Source organism: Nansenia antarctica, assembly GCF_963989245.1.
Source record: "Nansenia antarctica genome assembly, chromosome: 4".
NCBI lineage: Eukaryota > Metazoa > Chordata > Actinopteri > Argentiniformes > Microstomatidae > Nansenia > Nansenia antarctica.
In genome coordinates, this window is record NC_137689.1 from 53669350 (window position 1) to 53688316 (window position 18967).

At 42.2% G+C, this 18967-nt stretch overlaps 1 protein-coding gene across 1 annotated transcript in view; it reads right to left on the minus strand.

Annotated features, from left to right (window-relative positions):
• Positions 1 to 2838: 2838 nt before the first annotated feature.
• brinp1 (bone morphogenetic protein/retinoic acid inducible neural-specific 1) overlaps positions 2839 to 18967 on the minus strand; it is a gene marked incomplete at both ends in the record, with an annotated part of 76317 nt that continues 60188 nt past the window's right edge. The window contains 3 exons of the mRNA XM_080530276.1: positions 2839 to 3979; positions 9674 to 9896; positions 13780 to 14016. Coding sequence (XP_080386402.1) covers positions 2839 to 3979; positions 9674 to 9896; positions 13780 to 14016 — 1601 coding nt within the window. The remainder of the gene's footprint in view (positions 3980 to 9673; positions 9897 to 13779; positions 14017 to 18967) is intronic.

Sequence of the window (18967 nt, forward strand, 5' to 3'; positions counted from 1 at the left end):
GCCTTCTCTACTCTATTTGCAACCCAAGCACAAGCACTGACTACTTAAAAAAAAACTTAAAATAGTGACTGAATAGAAAAAAAAGCCTATAGGAAACAAGTGTATTTGTTACTGTATTTGAGGCACCTCACATAGACATTGTAAGCAATATTTGCTGTATGTCACTGCATCATGTTTATATAATCACCCATTAAACCCCATACAATAAAGCCCTATTGCTGGCAATCTGGAGCTCTGCTGCTAAAGAAATTGTGGTAACATTCTGCGTTACCCTAAAACTGTGTAGTAACACTGTCATTGCTATAATAACAACATTGACGTTGTATTTACAATGTGTATAGCATCTGCTATAGCATCTACTACAGCATCTATAACCAGTCTTGTGTGTCTCAGCGGTTGGTTGCCAGTGTTGGTTCAAAGCGGTACAGACAAACATTGCTCTTCTTATTAAATATAGCCTTTTAATGAGAAATAGATTATTATATGAAACATTCATTTGAAATAAGCTGATATAATGATTTCAACATAACAGCAAAAATTACATAGGCAAGGTATTAGGAGTTGTATCTTAAGTCAAATGTATCCATAGGAATACTGTATGTATGCAACACTGCAGTGATGTTATGCCTGTAGAGCAAATGTGTGCTTGTTTCATGTACTGTATGCATTGGTCAGACCTAACTCATATGTTTTGACATGATCAAAACAGTCATTCATTGTCATCCCTCTCTTGGGCTCTCATCTATAAAGGGATCAGTTCATTGAGAATGGAGTGTATTTGTACTTTGTGCTAAGAGTACTCCAACAGAAACTGGTTTAATCTAGTAATAATGGCCTCTGTTTTGTTCTTTTGGAATACTATAATTTAAATCAGGTCTTTGATGTCATAACTATACCAAAACAACATTGCTATTTACAGCTACTGTATAATGTACACAGGAATTATGGTGCCCTTAAATTGAGTCTTTAATCTTCTGATAATGGTTAATTTCCCCACATGCACAAACCAACAGGCCTTCAGCTTTGTATATATTCATCCTGTAGGGTAATGTTGTGTGTAGAGTAAATCAAAAGCCACTTTCCTCCACCTCAAATATGTTAAAGGGATAGGTAACAGGCACTTAATAATAATAATAATAATAATAATAATAATAATAATAATAATAATAATAATAAAGGTAGTGTTCCTAGATAGGTGTGACAGAGTTTGATGGTTTATAGCATTGAACATAATTATGTTGAACTACATAGCTACAAACATATGTTTCTGCCAGTGCATTCAGTTACATGTTATAAGATTGGAGAGATTAATCAACAACCATGTCAGAGGGGTAAATCTAAATCGCATGAGTATAAAGGAAAAAGAAAATAGGTCAAGTGAGGCATTACAAAAAAGGAAAAGTAGATATGGTAGAAAGAAGATTTACAGATTAATATTGACAAAAGTATTTGAAGCTTTAATATAACACTTTCTCATATGGGTTCTCTCTAGGTAATAGAAATCCAATGGCTTTACAATGTCATTCCATAATCCCTCAGCATAGACTATCTCTCTCTCTCTCTCTCTGTGTCCACTGTACTATCTTCCACCTTAAATGAAATGGGGGGAAAACAACAACAACATTAAACACAAATGGGAACATTTGTTCATGTTTTTGAGGAAAACAAATGCATCAGGGAGCTTTTTTATGTCGTATGTGTACCTCTGGGAAATGTATGGCTTTTATGTTGTCTTTTTCAGATGCACGTGAATGATCGATGTTCAAATTGTTGCTCTTGGTGCCGAAAAAGCTTGACACATCAGCAGTCACAAGGTGTACGTTTTGCAAAGCTGTACGGAATAGCATTGATTGTTCATCTTCAGACCACGATATTGCACTCAGGCACCAGAGAGAGAAACCACCGCGTGAGAAAACACGGGTAGAATTTCAAACACGGGGAGGTATAGCGCCCAAAGACAGGTTTCAGCTTAGACTGGATTCACTCACTCTCAAAATGACACACTCAATTAACAAACAGCAATAAGCGTCAAGCGAGAAAATAAAAAGGTATACATATATATAAACAGCTGGCTTCTGTTATTTGACATGAAATGACTATCCACTGCTCTGTCAATGCTTATACTTAAAGTACAGCAACAAAGTCCCATATACATTACATCACAAAGAGAGGGATGCAGTTTTGTCATGAGTTTTTAATGCAGTAGAGACTATGTGGCTAACGCTTAGAGTAATTGCACGCTAGGCTATTTAACCCTTAAAATGTATAAACTTGTTCATATTAAACTGTCATTTTACATGTTTATAATATTTTGCTTGTTCATAAAGCATATTGGCTGAAATAAAAGTAATATATCTGGTCTGCCCTTTATCTTGCTTTATTATATCTTTAAAAATTGTTTTACTCAGTAAAGAATGGCAGTTTCAGATATAACCTTTGTTCCCTCAGAGTAAAATCAAGGCCTCTTTGTCACCAGAAGATGGATTGAACATGTTTTTCTTCTTTTTCTCTCTTTTTTTATGCTCTTTTAGGAAATGACAGACATGCTGGGACAAATATGGTACAGTCTTTTAAAGTGGCTTCCATTCATCTTCTCCTTTATCCAACTAAAAGGCTTTCTTATCAACGTCTTGTCCACTTTCTGTTCAACAATTACATTTACAAAGTTGTTAATATTACATCAAAAGGCAGAACAAAAAAGGTCCAAAAGGAAAAAAAAGGAAAAACAAAAATAAAAACGGAATATTCCCCAAACAGTTCTTCTTGTGTTGTGTCTGTTGGTTTGTTGGTTTGTTGGTTGTTTCTTCTTTATGTTAGTTATGTTTTGTTTACTGTATCTCAGCAGAGTTTGGTAGTCAGGTGATCTGATTGTTTCAGTATTTCTGTGTTGTACATGTCCAAGGCGTGGTTGACCCGGATCATCTCGCTGTTGTTGAGCTTCAGCCTGTGTTTTAGCATACAGGAGAACAGGTCCAGCTGGGGTTTACCGGGTGCCACGGGAGGGGCCAGGCGGTTAATCCGATCCCTAATATCAAGCAACAGAAGCATGACTGAGGAGGAGGAGTAGAACTGGGTCCCCTGGGTGTACGACTGGTTCACTTGCTGCACGGCGCTGCGGAGAAGGTCGGCATTGAAGCGCAGGCTGTAACCGAAAACCTGGATGTCAGAGATCTTGATGTAGATTTGCCGCTTGTTGGGATCCGACAGGTCCACAGGACCCTGGCCGGTGTCGTTCCGCAGCCCGGTTGGCACCTTGGCACGGCTCCGCAGGTAGATGTGCACCGTCTCGAAGAATGTCTTCCATCGGTTCCCCAGCAGCAGGGTCCAGTTGAAACATTGGGAGTTCTGTAGACGCACCTTCTCCCAGCGTGGGTAGCCGTGCTCTCCGAAGGGCATGCTCCAGCCTTCTGAGTGGCTGCCACTGAAAGGGTTGACGTAAACGAAGAACATGGGGTCGATGCTGCTGTTACGCATCTGGCAGATCTTCATGGAGAGCCCGACGATCATGTGGAGATAGTCCATCCGGTTCTTGTTGCTCTTCAGGGTTAGGGACATGCGTTTGCGCCACCGCGGGTCAAAGAAGGTCTCCAGGCGGATCTCGTTGCTGATAAAGGTGGTGTGGATGTAGAGGCGGGAGTCCATCTTCTGGAGGAGGTACTTCAGCTCCAGGTCCTGGAAGTCCAGGTCGGTCTCAAAGCTGATGAACTGCTCGCTCCGCTCCGAGTCCACGTTCAGGGGGTCGCAGCGGCCGCGGTAAAGCTTGTAGCCCTTGTTACAGGAGCCGCACTGGGAAATGTTGGCCAGGCTGCACATGGCACAGCTGTTGTTGCCACCGATGACGCAGGGGATGGGACGCTGGCACAGGGTGATGCCCGTGTGGCACACGCATGTCCTCTGACTCTCCAGGAAGGTCCCCCAGAAACCGTTATCATTGCAGTAGAGGAAGGACTGCACTCTGTTCAGCCACTGCATCACAGACCTGGAGGGAGACATATATATATAGAGAGAAAGAGAGATAGAAACATTATTACATAGAATTGTATATAAAATATAAGAATGAAAGAGGGAGGAACAGAAGCACATAAAGAAGAAAGGAAGGAAGGAAGGAAGAGAGAAAAATAGAGAAATGGAAGAGAAAAAGAAAGAGAAGATGAGAGAATCAGAGAGAGTGGCATAGTAAGAGAGATAGAGAAAAAGAAAAAAGAAACAGTGAAAAGGGGGACAAACTGATAAAATGCACGATTAATAATGGCCATTTAGGGAAGCCCAAAGCCCAGTGTTAAACTCTAAGGATTAAACTCCTCTGTCACCACCACAACCTATTGCTGTTTGTTATGTTCCAGTCAGTAGAGAGGAGAGGAGAACTGAGAGAGGATAATGTATTCTCTCAATGAAGGAGGGGAGGAGTCCCTTTATTTCCCTCTGCTGAGAAGCATTATTTCCTATGCAAATCATGTCTGCCGTCTCTCCCCTCAGGCATCCCTCCCTGTCATCCTGACAGTCATGAAACTTTCCTCAGAGAGACGAGAGATGAGAGAGTGGGTGAATCCTGAATCCTGATGTCTAGGATGAGGAGGAAAGGATAAGCTCAAGGTTAGCCTGACATGCTAATGAACTTGGATGGGAACGATGACGGGTGACCCAGTGCTGGGATAGACCATGGATCCCCGAGGCCCAAGCCGTCCCTAAAATGAGCCTCGGAAAGGGTCAATTAAAGGGGACAGTGGAGAGGGGACATGGTTCTTCACACACCCTCCAAAACTACTTGCCCCACTGTACAGGGAAATGGGTTAAAGCAAAGGTATATGATATATCATCGTTGGTACTTAGCGGTGTGGGGATAATTGGAAAATGTTAACTTCTCTGTGGTGATGTGATACTGGTCCTGAATACAATTTAGTTGAGATCTGAGAAAAGATATTGCCATCTATTTAACAGTTCACCTGTGTAATGTCTTTGTTATACCTGAGAAAGTGGTACAGTACATGGTACTTTTCAGAGAGTCTTCGGTGTGTTCTCATAAACCCTGATAAAACTCCCTTGCTTATTGAGTTCACCCTTGGAAGGGAGTATCAACAGATAAGAGGAACATTGTGAAATAACAAAGACGCGGTTGAATGCATGTGTGCCGCTACGCTGACCCCGCGATGCACTGTGAAAGACTAATGCATTTTCCAAGGCCACATATTCATGTTCTTATCTCTAAAAGACCGCAAGACAAAACCAACAGATTCTTCTTGAAATGAAAAATGGCTCCTGCTCAGACTTTGACTCTATTCTGAGAACATCTGAACTCCTGAGAGAAATCTTGAATACATTTCAGCGAGAGAAGGTTAGTTTGAAAATCATAGAAGTATTCTAAACTCAACAAGCACAGTTGAAGGACAAATAGGCGACAAAGATGAATGAATGAATGAATGAATGAATGAATGAAAGCTTTATTTCGAACATGTGTAAAAAGAAATAGTTATAACAACAAAAGACAAAACAAGAACAAGAAAAAACAAAACAAAAACAAGAAAAAACAAAACAAAACAAAAAACACTATTTACTTAACATGTCCGAAAAGGAGTAGGAAGAAGCATGGCTTATTTAATCCTACCCCTTCTCCAATAATCAGAGATTAATAATTAATAATCTGCAGTAGACTTCAATATTAATATAAGATGATTTGATGATTTGATTTGATTTGAAGATGATTTGTTTGTGATCGTTTGTTTTTTCCTGAAGATAGAAGCTGGGGTATACAGGACATGTACAGTTTGAACTGCATGTTAAGCCCAATGCACACAGCGTGCAATTTCTGTTGCACGTCAACATTCCATTTTGAAGTTTGAATGGAAGTCTATGAGAAAATCGCATCCCAATGCACACGGCCCCGATTTTAATCGCACGGCGAAAATTCGATTCCATTCATGACAACAATGGAAGTTGTCGTGCAACAGAAATCGCACGCTGTGTGCATTGGGCTTTACAGTTCATTTCTGGCAAACAATCATATTAATATATTTTAAATGTTTTTCAAATATATTAAAACATTTTCTTTTATTTACTTTTTAGTAACTTCATTTAACATGACATTCAGCACATGGGCATACGGTATATCCAAAGTCACTTGCATTACAGTGAGTGTTTACACTTTTTTTTTTCCAAACAGAATTTCAACCCACAACAGCAACAAAACCCGACAAACTACACTACACAGTTCAGGGCCTAAAAAATGGCAAAACAAATGTGATATGAAAACCCACATTTCTGCTGATGCTTATGCAACGTCAGATTAAACTGTTTCCATTCGTTTTATTGTCTATTCATTATTGCACAGGGGCAGACATACTCATCGCATTTCATATTCCCCCTTGAATTTATTTGCAATAACTGGAGTTTTATGTGATCTGAAACGCAGAGCTAAAGTATGTTCCATCATATAACCGCCTCCTTCAATATGCTGTTTGAGAGCATCACGCTGGTAGTTTTATTTTGCCTTATTTGTTTCCCTCCAAAGAAAGTGGCTTGGTTGAGTTTGCCACCGGGAATGAGATGGAAATGAGTGGGAATGAATGCTGTTTGTTTTCACGAACCAGAGCACAATCTCTGGGTTTGTAATGGGGCAGCATACAGCTCTGGTGCTCAGTGCAGATGACACACATCATTACAAAGCTGCCTCTGTGTGGGAAGAAGGGAAGAGGAGGGAGAAAAGAGAGAAAGAGAGAATTAAAGAGAGAGAGAGTGAGAGAGATACAGAGAATAGAGAGATAGAGAGATCGGACAACGTGAATGATTGGATGTATATAATAGGTCTCCCCAGCCTGTGATTATTTACAGTGTCACATAAAGAGTACCGGACAAATCTTAACATCTATTAGTTTGTGGAAATCAATCGCACATACTGCTAAATAATACATAAACATTTCTATAATCAAAAACAGGCTAAACTCTACTATCCATGAATAATTAAGGGTTAATGCATAACTCCATTTCTATTCATATGGCTGGGAGTGATGTTACTGTACTGTAGTTACCTCATATCCATCACCATTAATTACAGTCTGTTTCGTTTTCCATGAGATGCTATAACTGAGCTGCTACACTCCCCACAGCACATCCACTATACGGTAGTCATCCAGAGAGGCAAATTCCATATGTTTCAGCCAAGAGTGTTCAAACCTGTGATGTGAGTGGGTGTACTGCACATACGGAGAGAGACAAGGTGGAGGCAGGTTGAACCAAGCCTATATTTACTTCCAAATGCGTCACATGTTTTTTCTAACGGCGGATCGAGCCGACTGACTGCAGCTGGCTACATGACAAACGACTGTGATTAGGGCCGGCCATCAGCGAGGGACAGTTACATTAGACATCTCTATATCCTTTCATACGGGGAGTCGGCCATGCAACATGCCGCGCTTCGGTTGCTTGTTTAATTACACTGGCTCATTTGATTGAATACCAACATTTAGATAAGAGATCAACTGTATGCCGCCCTAACATGGCAACCAGGCTTTCGAAAAATAGAAAACTTCTTCCGCTGTAGTCAAGCGTAAGGTAATTAGTATACTGTGCATATGTCATAATCACACAGGGTTATATTCACTGCTGTCTGGAAATGCATTATTTATAACCCAGCGGGATTTGAACCCAGATCTCCTTCTTGTGAAAGTCAAGCATCCACCATTAGACCAAGGAGTAGTCCTTGTGGTCCCTGAATGATATGTGGACTTAAGCCTCCAGCCAATGTTGCTCCAAACTGTTCCAAACTGGCTCCGCTACATATACAGTCAGTTTAATTGCCAAGCATTTAAGAAAGAAACTTGAGGGAGAGGGACTCCTGCCCTCTCTGCTGCTTTGCATATCTCACTCATTATCCCAAGCAGGGAAAACACCATCAAAGTTTAATAACGGGTTGTACTGGCCTTGCCTTCCCTTGCCTGTGGACTGTGTTAAAATGATGATCGCTATAAGTAACTATGTAATTAGACTGCAGGGAGGCTGAGGTCAAACTACCATCAAAGTCTGAGCTTTCCTGTTTCCCCCTCCAGGTCTGAGGGCTAAGCTTAGGCCCCCCTCCTTCCCACCCCCCACCCCCTCCTGTCCCACCTCCCCAACCCTCCCCAATGAACCTGAGTTTAGCTACTGTAAGCTACTTTAGTCCCCTCCAGCTGTGAGCAGACCCTATTCTTATTGTTCCAAGAGTCTGAGGCTCCACTTCTCCGGTCCGCAGGGGGGCTGAGGGAGGCTCTTGCTCCCAATAATTACAGTGTCATGTCCCTTCAGTAGGGAGCATGGAAGAAGAAGGAGAGCTCCTTGGGCGGCAACAGACAGGCTTCTCTCTGTGTTCAGGGCTAAGGCCAGGACACCAGAGAGGCTTGGGCCACAGCTACAATAACACTGACTGGCAGGACAATAAGCTCTATAACCGCTGCTGCTGCTGCTGCTGCCTCTACTACATTAACTACTGATGGTGAGGATGGATAGAGTATGAGTGGTGTCTAGGGAGTTGTATAACGCGACAGCACATTGCACAACGGTATGATATAGGTTCATACACTCATAGACTCTCACACTCTTTCGCTCTCACTCTCTCTTTATTTCTCTCTCTCTCCCTCTCTCTCTCTCTCTCTCTCTCTCTCCCTCCATCACACACACACAAACGCGCACACCCACAAATACGTACACACACACACACACACACACAAACACGCACACACTCACACACAAACACGCACACACACACACACACACACACACACACACACACACACACACAAACATGGACACACACACACACACACACACACACACACAGTGATGCACAAACAAACAAACAAACACAGTTCCTCGCGGTGCCGTCAGGCAGCCTTGATGTGTGCTCCGTCAAGCACGAAGTGTGCACTGCACTGCTTTGATAACACGTCTGAACAAATCTTTGCCAATGCTTGCATCCAAGCGTGGGTGTGTTCCTTCTACCTTAGTGACAGTTGACAGTTGCTAGTTCCAAAGCATATAAATGCATATTTTTATGGATTTTTCTGTTTCTATTTGTATGTTGACATTCGCCTCACAGCTGACATGTTTTTGGCTAGTTTAGCTAACACTATTTAGTATGCTATTTCAGTCTCTGTTTTTCTGCAATATTTCCAAGGTGAATAGACCAGAGTACATTCCACTGTAAACATCATTAGCAGTGTAGCTAATATTGGTTTCTCTGTCTGGCTGTCTGCCTGCCTGCCTGCCTGCCCGCCCACCCGCCCGCCCGCCTGCCTGCCTGTCTGCCTGCCTGCCTGCCTGCCTGCCTGCCTGCCTGCCTGTCTGTCTGGGATGGGATAACAGACCAGATGAAAATATATTATACCGTATGACGTTGATACAAGTATTTCACATTGCTATTGCTTCCAGGAGAATCACTGAAACAAACCCCAACTGAGTGGAGATGCTTCCCTTCCTAGCTGTCTTTTCTAGGACAGACTGTATGTTGTCACACTGTCTGCATTGCAGTTACGCTCCATGTCTAAGTCCTACTCACTGGTTCTGAGATCCACATAAGCAGCAACAACACCTACAGTCATAAAACAAAACAATAGCCATTCTTTACAAAACAATGTGTATCAGTATCCATATGGCTGAGTCGATAAAAGGATGGAGCATGATTGATCTCTGTGTCTGTGCCACCCACCTCTCCCTAGGCATCTGGTGGTTGGGGTTGTGGTGACAGCGGATGCTCAAGCCAAAGAGCTTGCGTGCGGTGTGCTGTATCTTGAGCCTCTGGGTCTCCAGGGAGCTCTGGAGCAACCGGTAGCGAGCCTGCAGGTCCCAGTCACTCCCCCACAGCAGGTGGACACTGCTGACAGGCAGGAAGTGGGTGGAAGGCAGCCTCTTCAAAAACGACTTGAACTCATCTGGGGAAGAAGAAGGTAGGGAGTGTGGGGGGGCGGGGGGAGATTGTCAATATTCTTCTTGTCTCAACACTCTTGGCAATAAAGCTTGAATTGGAATTTAATTGAATTGATTTGAGAGGAAGACAAAGTCGAATTAAGGTACAGAGACACAAGACTGTTGTCAGGGAAACTCTTCTGGTGTAACTGCTCCAGACATGACTTGCTGTTGCCCCTATTTTAAATGCATTGCAGTGCTTTGAAACTGTACAAAAGAAAACCACTCTACAAATAAAATGTATAATTATAATCACTATTATTTCTCAAGTGCAGTGCTTCAGTACTTTAAGCTCTGTCGCTAAATAATTAGCAATGTCCTTCATCATTGTGATAACTGAAGAGAGCTGAAAACAGCCTCCATTCAGCACCCCACTTGTCCACTCATTTTTGGTTAATTCACTAATTGTTCTAATAGAATTGTTTGGTGGATAGGTTACTGTGGGCTTTTTATCTTATAAAAGCTCCTCAAGGATGAATGGCAGTCAATGACCTTGAGGGAAGAAAACTCAATGTATGTGTACTTCATAATATATAAATATATACTGACTATATACGTATACACTGCTCAAAAGAATTAAGCACACTTAATCATCACAGTATAACACCAAGGGCCGGTTTCACAGACAAGGCTTAAGCCTAATCCTAGACTAAAAAACATCTTCAAAGGAGATTTTACATTGAAAGTGTGATTTAGTCCAGGACTAGGCTTAAGCCTTGTCTCTGAAACCGGCCCCAAGTCAATTAAACTTCTGGGATATCGATCTGTCCAGTTAGGAAGCGTAAACGATTGTTAATCAATTTCACCTGCTTTGGTGCAAATGAAAGTGACATCAGGTGGACATGAGAGGCAACAGCAAGACAACCCCCGTAAAGGGGCACACTAGTTGGGGGAAAAGTGGACCTGACTACCCAGGGCCCCAGCAGGGGCCCTAGAAAATCCTGGAATTAAAGTTTTGTTTTGTTTGTAATGTTCTTTATTTCGAATGAATTAATGACATAACTTATTTAAGTTTGTTGATTACATCAATTGAGAGAATTAACTTTCAGCCACAGTTCTCCCAAAATATTGGAAGATCTGTGAGACCCCTCTTGGCGCAAAATGGTTTAGTCCCGCCCGCATGCGGCTCTTTGACTTTACCTGTCTGTGTGTGGCTCTTCAATCTATTCATTAAAAGTCTGTGGCTCGCTCTCTGTGTCTCGTTTTGGTATGACAATTTATGGCACTCGCCATACCTAAAAAACCTGGCTTTTTCCCCTGAAAATAAAATCTGTAATTTTTGTGATTTTATCCACACAAACTCAAAATCCTCCCGGCTCTAGCCAAGCGCTAGTGGAGCGGGACATCAAAGTTTCTGCTCTAGCTCTAGCCAATTGTATAGAAACAACTCACTAAAATGTACTACTGCACAACTGATTTGAAAATAAAAATCCACCCCCCCTCTCGGTACTCTTGGCTTTCGCTGAAATGACACCACTGATCTCATAGCATATTGAGATTGCTCTCCTATTTAAGAATAAATGTTCTATATCAAAATATGCATGAGAGTCATGGATCAAAAGAGGAAGAGGGCCCACAGAGATTGTTAATGTATAGGGCCCAGTATTTTGTGTCAAGCCCCTGCCTGCAGCCCATTCAGGTAGGACATCCATATGTGCCGTCGCAAGAAGGTTTGCTGTGTCTCCCAGCACAGTCTAAAGAGCATCGAGGAGATACCGGGAGACAGGGCATTACATGAGGAGAGCCGTACAAGGGCAACAACTCAGCAGCAGGACAGGTATCTGCTCCTTTGTGTGAGGAGGAACAGAGGGGGCACTGCCAGAGCCCTACAATAACCTCCAGCGGGCTACTCGTGTGCTTGTTTCTGATCAAACTGTCAGACACAGACTCCATGAGGGCCTGACGTCCTCTAGTGGGACTTGTGTTCACAGCCCAGCACCATGCAGCTCGACTGGCATTTGCCAGAGAACACCAGAATTGGCAGATTTGCCATTGGCGCCCTGTTCTCTTCACAGATGAGAGCAGGTTCACACTGAGCACATGTGACAGACGTAAATGAGTCTGGAGACACCGTGGCGAACATTATGCTGCCTGCAACATCATCCAGCATGACCAGTTTGGCGTGTCAGTGATGGTCTGGGGAGGCATAAATGGACTGACTTATATTGCGCCTTATTCCAAATCGCTTTACAATGGCCTCTCCTTCACACACACATTCACACATCAATGGTGGCAAGCTACCATGCAATGCGCCGGGCCGCTCATTGGGAGCAATTTGGGGTTCAATGTCCTGCCCAAGGACACCTCGACATGTGGCCAGTTCGAACCGCCAATCTGCCAACCTTGCGATCATTAGATGCCGGCTCTACCTCCTGTGCCATAGGCATATCCTTGAAGTGTTCCCTTAATTTCTTTGAGCACTGTATATATATATATATATATATATATATATCTATGACAGTCAGGTTATACTTGGGTCTTTTTATTACTTGTTAATAATATATGTGTTGCACCATCAAGTGGATATTGAGCATTTTCCATTGGGAGTAACCCTCCACTGTAAGTCTGCTCACTGACTTGATCGAGCGTGTGTGTGTGTGTGTGTGTGTGTGTGTGTGTGTGTGTGTGTGTGTGTGTGTGTGTGTGTGTGTATGTGTGTGTGTGTGTTTGTGTCCAGACCAGACAGCTATTTGGGTCATCCTCTAGAGCAGGAAAACATAGAGGGAGGACTGCACACACACACACATGCATGCACGCACACACACACACACACACACACACACACTTTATTTTCTTTCAAGTGACATGTTTCATGTTACCAGCTATAAAACAATTGTGTCATCTGCATCAATCACATGCATGGAAGGAATCAACAGAAATACAGTATATTGTTTTATCCTTGACTTCATACATGGAGCATGTCTGTTTACACGGTGTGGCCTCCATATCCAAATATCTGGCTGACTGACAACACACACACACACACACACAGACACACACACACACACACACACACACACACATAGACAGCTTACAGTAGCGAAACCTAGCTGGAGGTAAGGAGAATTGACTGTCACGATTAACTGCCTGGGCCTTCGTCTTCTGAAACAGAAGGCGTTCGAATGGGCCTTTGAATAATGCATAGACCCACTTTATTGCAGATTGGCTTCCGAGAAAGTTAACATGAAAGCTAGCTTTATGTGCTGTGTGTTCTGAGGAAGGTGACTGGTGTAAAATGACGACACCACGCCCTGCATAAACGACTAGCTGACAGAGTGAATTTAGCGCGTACTGTCAGAGATTTGGTGGGTAGACCATTATATCACTGTCAGCCGTGGATATTGGGGACGACGTAAAGACAAGCATCTGCTGTTGTATTTGACAAGAGATCAGTGGAAAAAAGACAGGCTTCGCGGACTTCCACTAAAGCACTGAAGTCCGTGTTCAAACGGTCGTCATGTGATCACTGGCCACTTCACACAACGAGGGAGGTCAGTAGATGATCTAGTTCATGTCTTTATCATTTCTTTCCTCCTTACTGTTTTCTTGGTTTCTTTAATCTGAGCCTGAGGTAGGAAAACCAAGTCCAACTGACCCTAGTAAAGTAATGTGTGTCCCTTTACTGGTGGATTGTTGTCTAATGGATAGATAAGGGTAGAGTGTCCTAATCACATGATCATTTCAGGATGACGTCGATATGACGTCACAATGTGTTTAGGTTGTACTGACTGACGGTAGCACTAGCCTCATAGGGTAGGTTGTGGTGAAGATCCTTTTCCTTGTCAGTGGTGGTTCAGGTCTCCACCGACCTCCTTACAAGAAACAATGTGACATGAGTTTCCTGGTTACCTGAGTTCTCAAAGTCCTTGTAAGAGGTGGCCCAGGAATCCGCCATGCCCAGCAGTGTGTTCTCCATGATCTGGATGTCCGTGTTGGGACAATTGCATTGTGGGTACTCCTCGTCACACTGACAGATGCACTGGCTGTTCCGACACACATACTCGCCCTCGCCGTTGCACATGATGTAGCTCAGAGCGGATTGGACAAACTTCTCCTGTAGGTACTCTGGGAAGATCACCTGGAGACCTGGAAAACACGAGAGGAATGGGTTTTTAGGATAAATATTCATTCTTAAGTCTTTTTTTTTTTTAAATAGTTTTGAAAATGGTGAGTTTGCTTGGAGCTGTATTTAAGTGCATGTTAGACCTGAATATCTGTATGCAATATATGCAACTTCAGAAGGCAAATACTAAGTACAGGTACCTGTAAAACAACATCACACAAAACTGCCCCAATAAGCTAACCAATGTGTTAGTGTCCTGTACTATATACCCTTCTGGGAAAAAACATAGTCATCTCTTCTGCATGGTAATCCCTTATGGCCAATACCTCAAAGTACACACATCAGAAAAGCTACTTATGTGGTTGTTGAATGAACTTTTGCTGTGACAAAACTATACTGTACATGCATACTGTGTTTACATGCGTTTAAATGTGTGTTTAAAAGTTTGCCAGTGTTTGGCTTTGAGCTGACTTTCTCCAGAGGGCTATTCGTGATGTGACAAAACAGAACAGTGATTGATGCCTGCCTGTCTTGTTGTGTCTTGGTTTATTTAACACAGCAGTCATGTGGTCCCTGTGTGTGTGTGTGCGTGCGTGTGTGTGTGTGTGCGTGTGTGTGTGTGTGTGTGTGTGTGTTTGTGTGTGTGTGTGTGTGTGTGTGTGTGTGTTTACATCTGTGTGCATGCGTGTTTGTGCGTGTGTGAAGGCATGCGTGTGTGTGTGTGTATGTGTGTGTGTGTGTGTGTGTATGTTTGGGTGCAATTTTGCAGCATGCTGCTAATAAGTAATTGCCTCTCTTAGGTTTGCTGTGTCGTACTGAAGCATTAACCATCTGAAAGTCTGTGAACTGAAAGCACTTCTTCACACTTAACACTGACAAGGTATTTATACTTTTCAGTTTTCTAGCCCATTCATATCTTACCCAGGGGATCTCATATAAGTGACATTCTGACAGCTGAGTCTAAAGCCTTTCTCTCCAGTCCAGCGCTGCAAATAAATCCTTGGCAATACAAGCCATTGGATTGGAAAAGAACTAAATAGATTTTGCTTCCTCATATGAAACAGCATCTTGGCACGGCAATATTTTCTTAATAGCTTTTACTTCAGTGCAAGCATCGTGCCACTGCAAATATGCAACCACAGACCAAAACGTAATGTGTTGTTATTATGGTATTGAGTGATTGTATTATTATTTTTTTCAGCCTTCAATTTCAACGAAACAATATGGATTGAAATTAAAATACATAGTGTATATTTAATTTACTGTTGTGCAATAACACACTCTATTATTTTACACATCCTTGTAACTAATCATAAAAGCTGTATATCCAACAAATAAACACATGGGAGAATCGGTGTAATTACGTTGTTCATTAAAACTACAAAAGAAATGTTAAACTGAGCACCAGTGGGTGGCTTCAAAGTAAATGAAGGTCTTTAGATCCAACTTGATATCCGTTTAATACATGAAACGCAGTTATAAGAGCACATTATTAAAGTTGATCATTTATGACCAAAGATGGTTGCGAATGAAATATTGCTCTGGGTGGTTTTTGCCAGAATACGCAGACGGATAATCGCTTAGTGCAACCTTACAATATTATGATTTAGTAATTTGACTATGGTGCATTTATTACAACTGTGCCCCCTTACTCTGTGGTTGATATGTAGGTCACACTTCACTTTAATTAATACAGTACCTAACTAATTGTAGTATCATGATTTTAAGTAGCATATTGTATTTACTAACATATGTTGTGGCATTTAACCCTTTTCTCTGTGTGGACGGGGCCTTTATGTCTCTGTACAATGATCATTTACGATCTCTAGGTAACCTTGCCTAGACTTTAGCTCAGTGAGCTAACACAACTTGTAGCGTGTTTAGACATGGGTTCGAACACAGTCAGTCAATCAGTCCATCCTTCCTCAGTATATTCACAGTACTCACTACATTTCACTACCACTGTGTAACCTTGCTGTGTACCTGAGAGAGAATGATCCATTCATTTCTCCCTCTATCCTCATTATCAGACACAGGGTCCATCACACGAAGGGGGGATGGATGAAAAGGGTGAAGGGAGGGAACGATGGAAGCAATGAGAGTGAAAAGTGAGAGAGTGAAAAAGAGAGAGAGAGGGAGAGAGAGAGAGAGAGAGAGGGAGGGAGGCAGGGAGAGAAGGACAGCGGAAAGGATAGATAGATCATATCTGACCACAAAAGACTTGGATTGCGAAGGGCTTTTTCTCCATCAGGCCTGTCTGCAAGCCCCCGGAGCCAATATTCATTTAGCTTGATGTATTCCTGGGCCTGAAACTTTAATGTGATTTGTGGGAGAATCCAGATGGCAAGTTCACGGATGGACGCCGCTCGCTGACAGAGCCAGTGCCAGCGGCCGAGCACAATAACACTGAAGTGCTCTGCCCCCCTGTTCTCTCTCTCTCTCCTCTCCTCTGCTCTGCCACCCTGTTCTCTCTCTGTCTCTCTCTCTCTCTCTCTCTCTCTCTCTCTCTCTTTCTCTCTCTCTCCCTGCTCCCCTGTTCAGAGCCCTTATTCTACTTCAGACATTACAACATTACTGCAGAGAGACTGGAACTGGGAGGACAGGGACACTGTCACTGCTCTACACAATCAGAGGTAGACAATTCCCTCCTTCTATCCTCTTACCATTTCTCTCTCTCTCTCCCTCTCTCTCTCTCTCTCTTTCTCTCTCTCTCTCTCTCTCTCCCTCTCTCTCTCCTGTATTCCCATGGTGACGTCTAATCTCTAACATGTGTAATCTGTTGTCCTGTCCTCCTACTCAAAAGTGAAATGGAGTTCAAGAAGTGTGAAAAAACAAGTCCATCAACATGTGTAAGGAGCAATTCTTCGTTTTTGAGCTCCCACTCGGGTGCCCCGAAGAAAGATGTGATGGGGAATCTAGTTTCAGTAGTAAAAATGATGAATCTTTATGATTATCTCAGTTCATTCCAGGCTCATGGCAACACGACCTTGAAACATTGAGAATGATTAGGCTATGTGTTTATGGCTAAATGGGGATAATACTTTTTTTGCAGCACTACAAACCATTAGACGCAGGAAAGAAGGGCCAGCACATCAGTTGTTCTCGATTGCTAAGATATTTTTTATGTAACTGATCTCCATCATAACCTAATGAGCAACATCATTTTTTATTTCTTTTTGCAAAACAGTAAATGAATTGTTAATGCTTTCACACACAATGCAAATGATAATAACAGTAAACACAACTCTCCACAAAAGACACGAAACTCATTAAAACATTAATCACAGCTTATACAAACTTCTCCCTTGAATGTGAACCTCTTCTGCACATGTGCAACATGTTTTGGCACAATTGTTCGATCAGCAATCAGTCTTCATTCATGCATAAAGAAGGTCACCTCTGAGTTGCTATTTACAAGAATGGAACAAGTTTCAGATGAAATTTGTGTCACAATTATTGACCATGTTGTCAATCATGGCCTTTCCATGAGAGAGGCTGGGCAGTGGGTCCAGCCCAATCTTAGTAGATAAAATAAAGCATTTTGAATTCTGGATATTCATGTTAATGAGTGACATACTTCCTGTTTTTGTCATCTTTGATAAAATAATTGTAGCAACAAAGAATACAGCCCATGATGTGATAAGATGTTTACTTGCATTTTATGGCACATAAAACTACTGTGATCACTATAATTATAGTACAAATTGCACAGACATATAAAAGTGGGTTAACCATGTTAGGGTATATTACAGTAATAGTTGTAGTTATCAAGTATTGGGCCATCATTTAACTATTGATTGAAATAGCTAATAAAAAGTTATCAAGTTGTATGTTTTGATGCAGGTATGGTTTTGTGTTATTTATCTAATATTTTGAGAGTCTGCATTTAACTAATTACATTTGCCATTTTGCCCAACGTGTTTCAGTTTTGGCTTGTGTGTTAATTGTTTTGAAAAAGTGAGTTCTGTTTGGACAAATGTGCTCAAGCAATCGAGAAAAACTGTGACAGTGTATCCTTAAAGAGTAGCGAATAAAACGGAAGGCAAATATCAGAATTCCTATGCAACCGTTTGCTAACCCCCAACTTCATGCTCTGTCAGTGCACATCATTCCCAGCAACCTCTCTGCCTCGCTCCCTCTAGCCCTAAATAAATAGCATCTCCATAATCTGATTGCTTACATCATAGGATGAAGCAAGGCATTTCCCTCAGGTGTCATCCACTATGCCGGCTTGAAGACGTCCAGGAATGCTAATAAACAGTCCTGTGAATGTTAAAGGAGTCTTGTGAATGCTAAAGGAGGCCTGTGATTGCTAATTGAGTCCTGTGAATGTTTAAAGAGCCCTGTGAATACTGACATAGTCCTGTGTGCTAAAATAGTCCTGTGAATGCTTTGGAGTCCTGTGAATGCTATATAGTCATGTGAATGCTATTATAGTCCTGTGAATGCTATTATAGTCATGTGAATGCTTTATAGTCATGTGAATGCTATTATAGTCCTGTGAATGCTATTATAGTCCTGTGAATTCTTTGGAGTCCTGTGAATGCTATATAGTCATGTGAATGCTATTATAGTCCTGTGAATGCTATAAATAGCCCTGTGAATGCTAAAATAGTTCTGTGAATGCTTGGGGGTCCAGTGAATGCTAATATGTAGTCCTGTGAATGCTTGGGGGTCCTATGAATGCTTAAAGAGTCTAGTGCCCGTGACTTTGCCTGTCGTTACAGCTTGCTCTGGCATAGTTCTATTTTTACGTGATGATGGATTGGTGGAGCGCCGGCCGTGGCCAGCCGAGCCTTTTCAAAGCCTTGGTAATGCACGTTGTTGTTCGCTCTGTGAGTGTGTGTGTGTGTGTGTGTGTGTGTGTGTGTGTGTTGCCACGCTTCGCCTCATAAGCTACAGTTTCATCAAAGATTAATTGACCATTGTGTGCCTGCAAATTCACAAAATAATCATTACTTAATCCACTGGTGC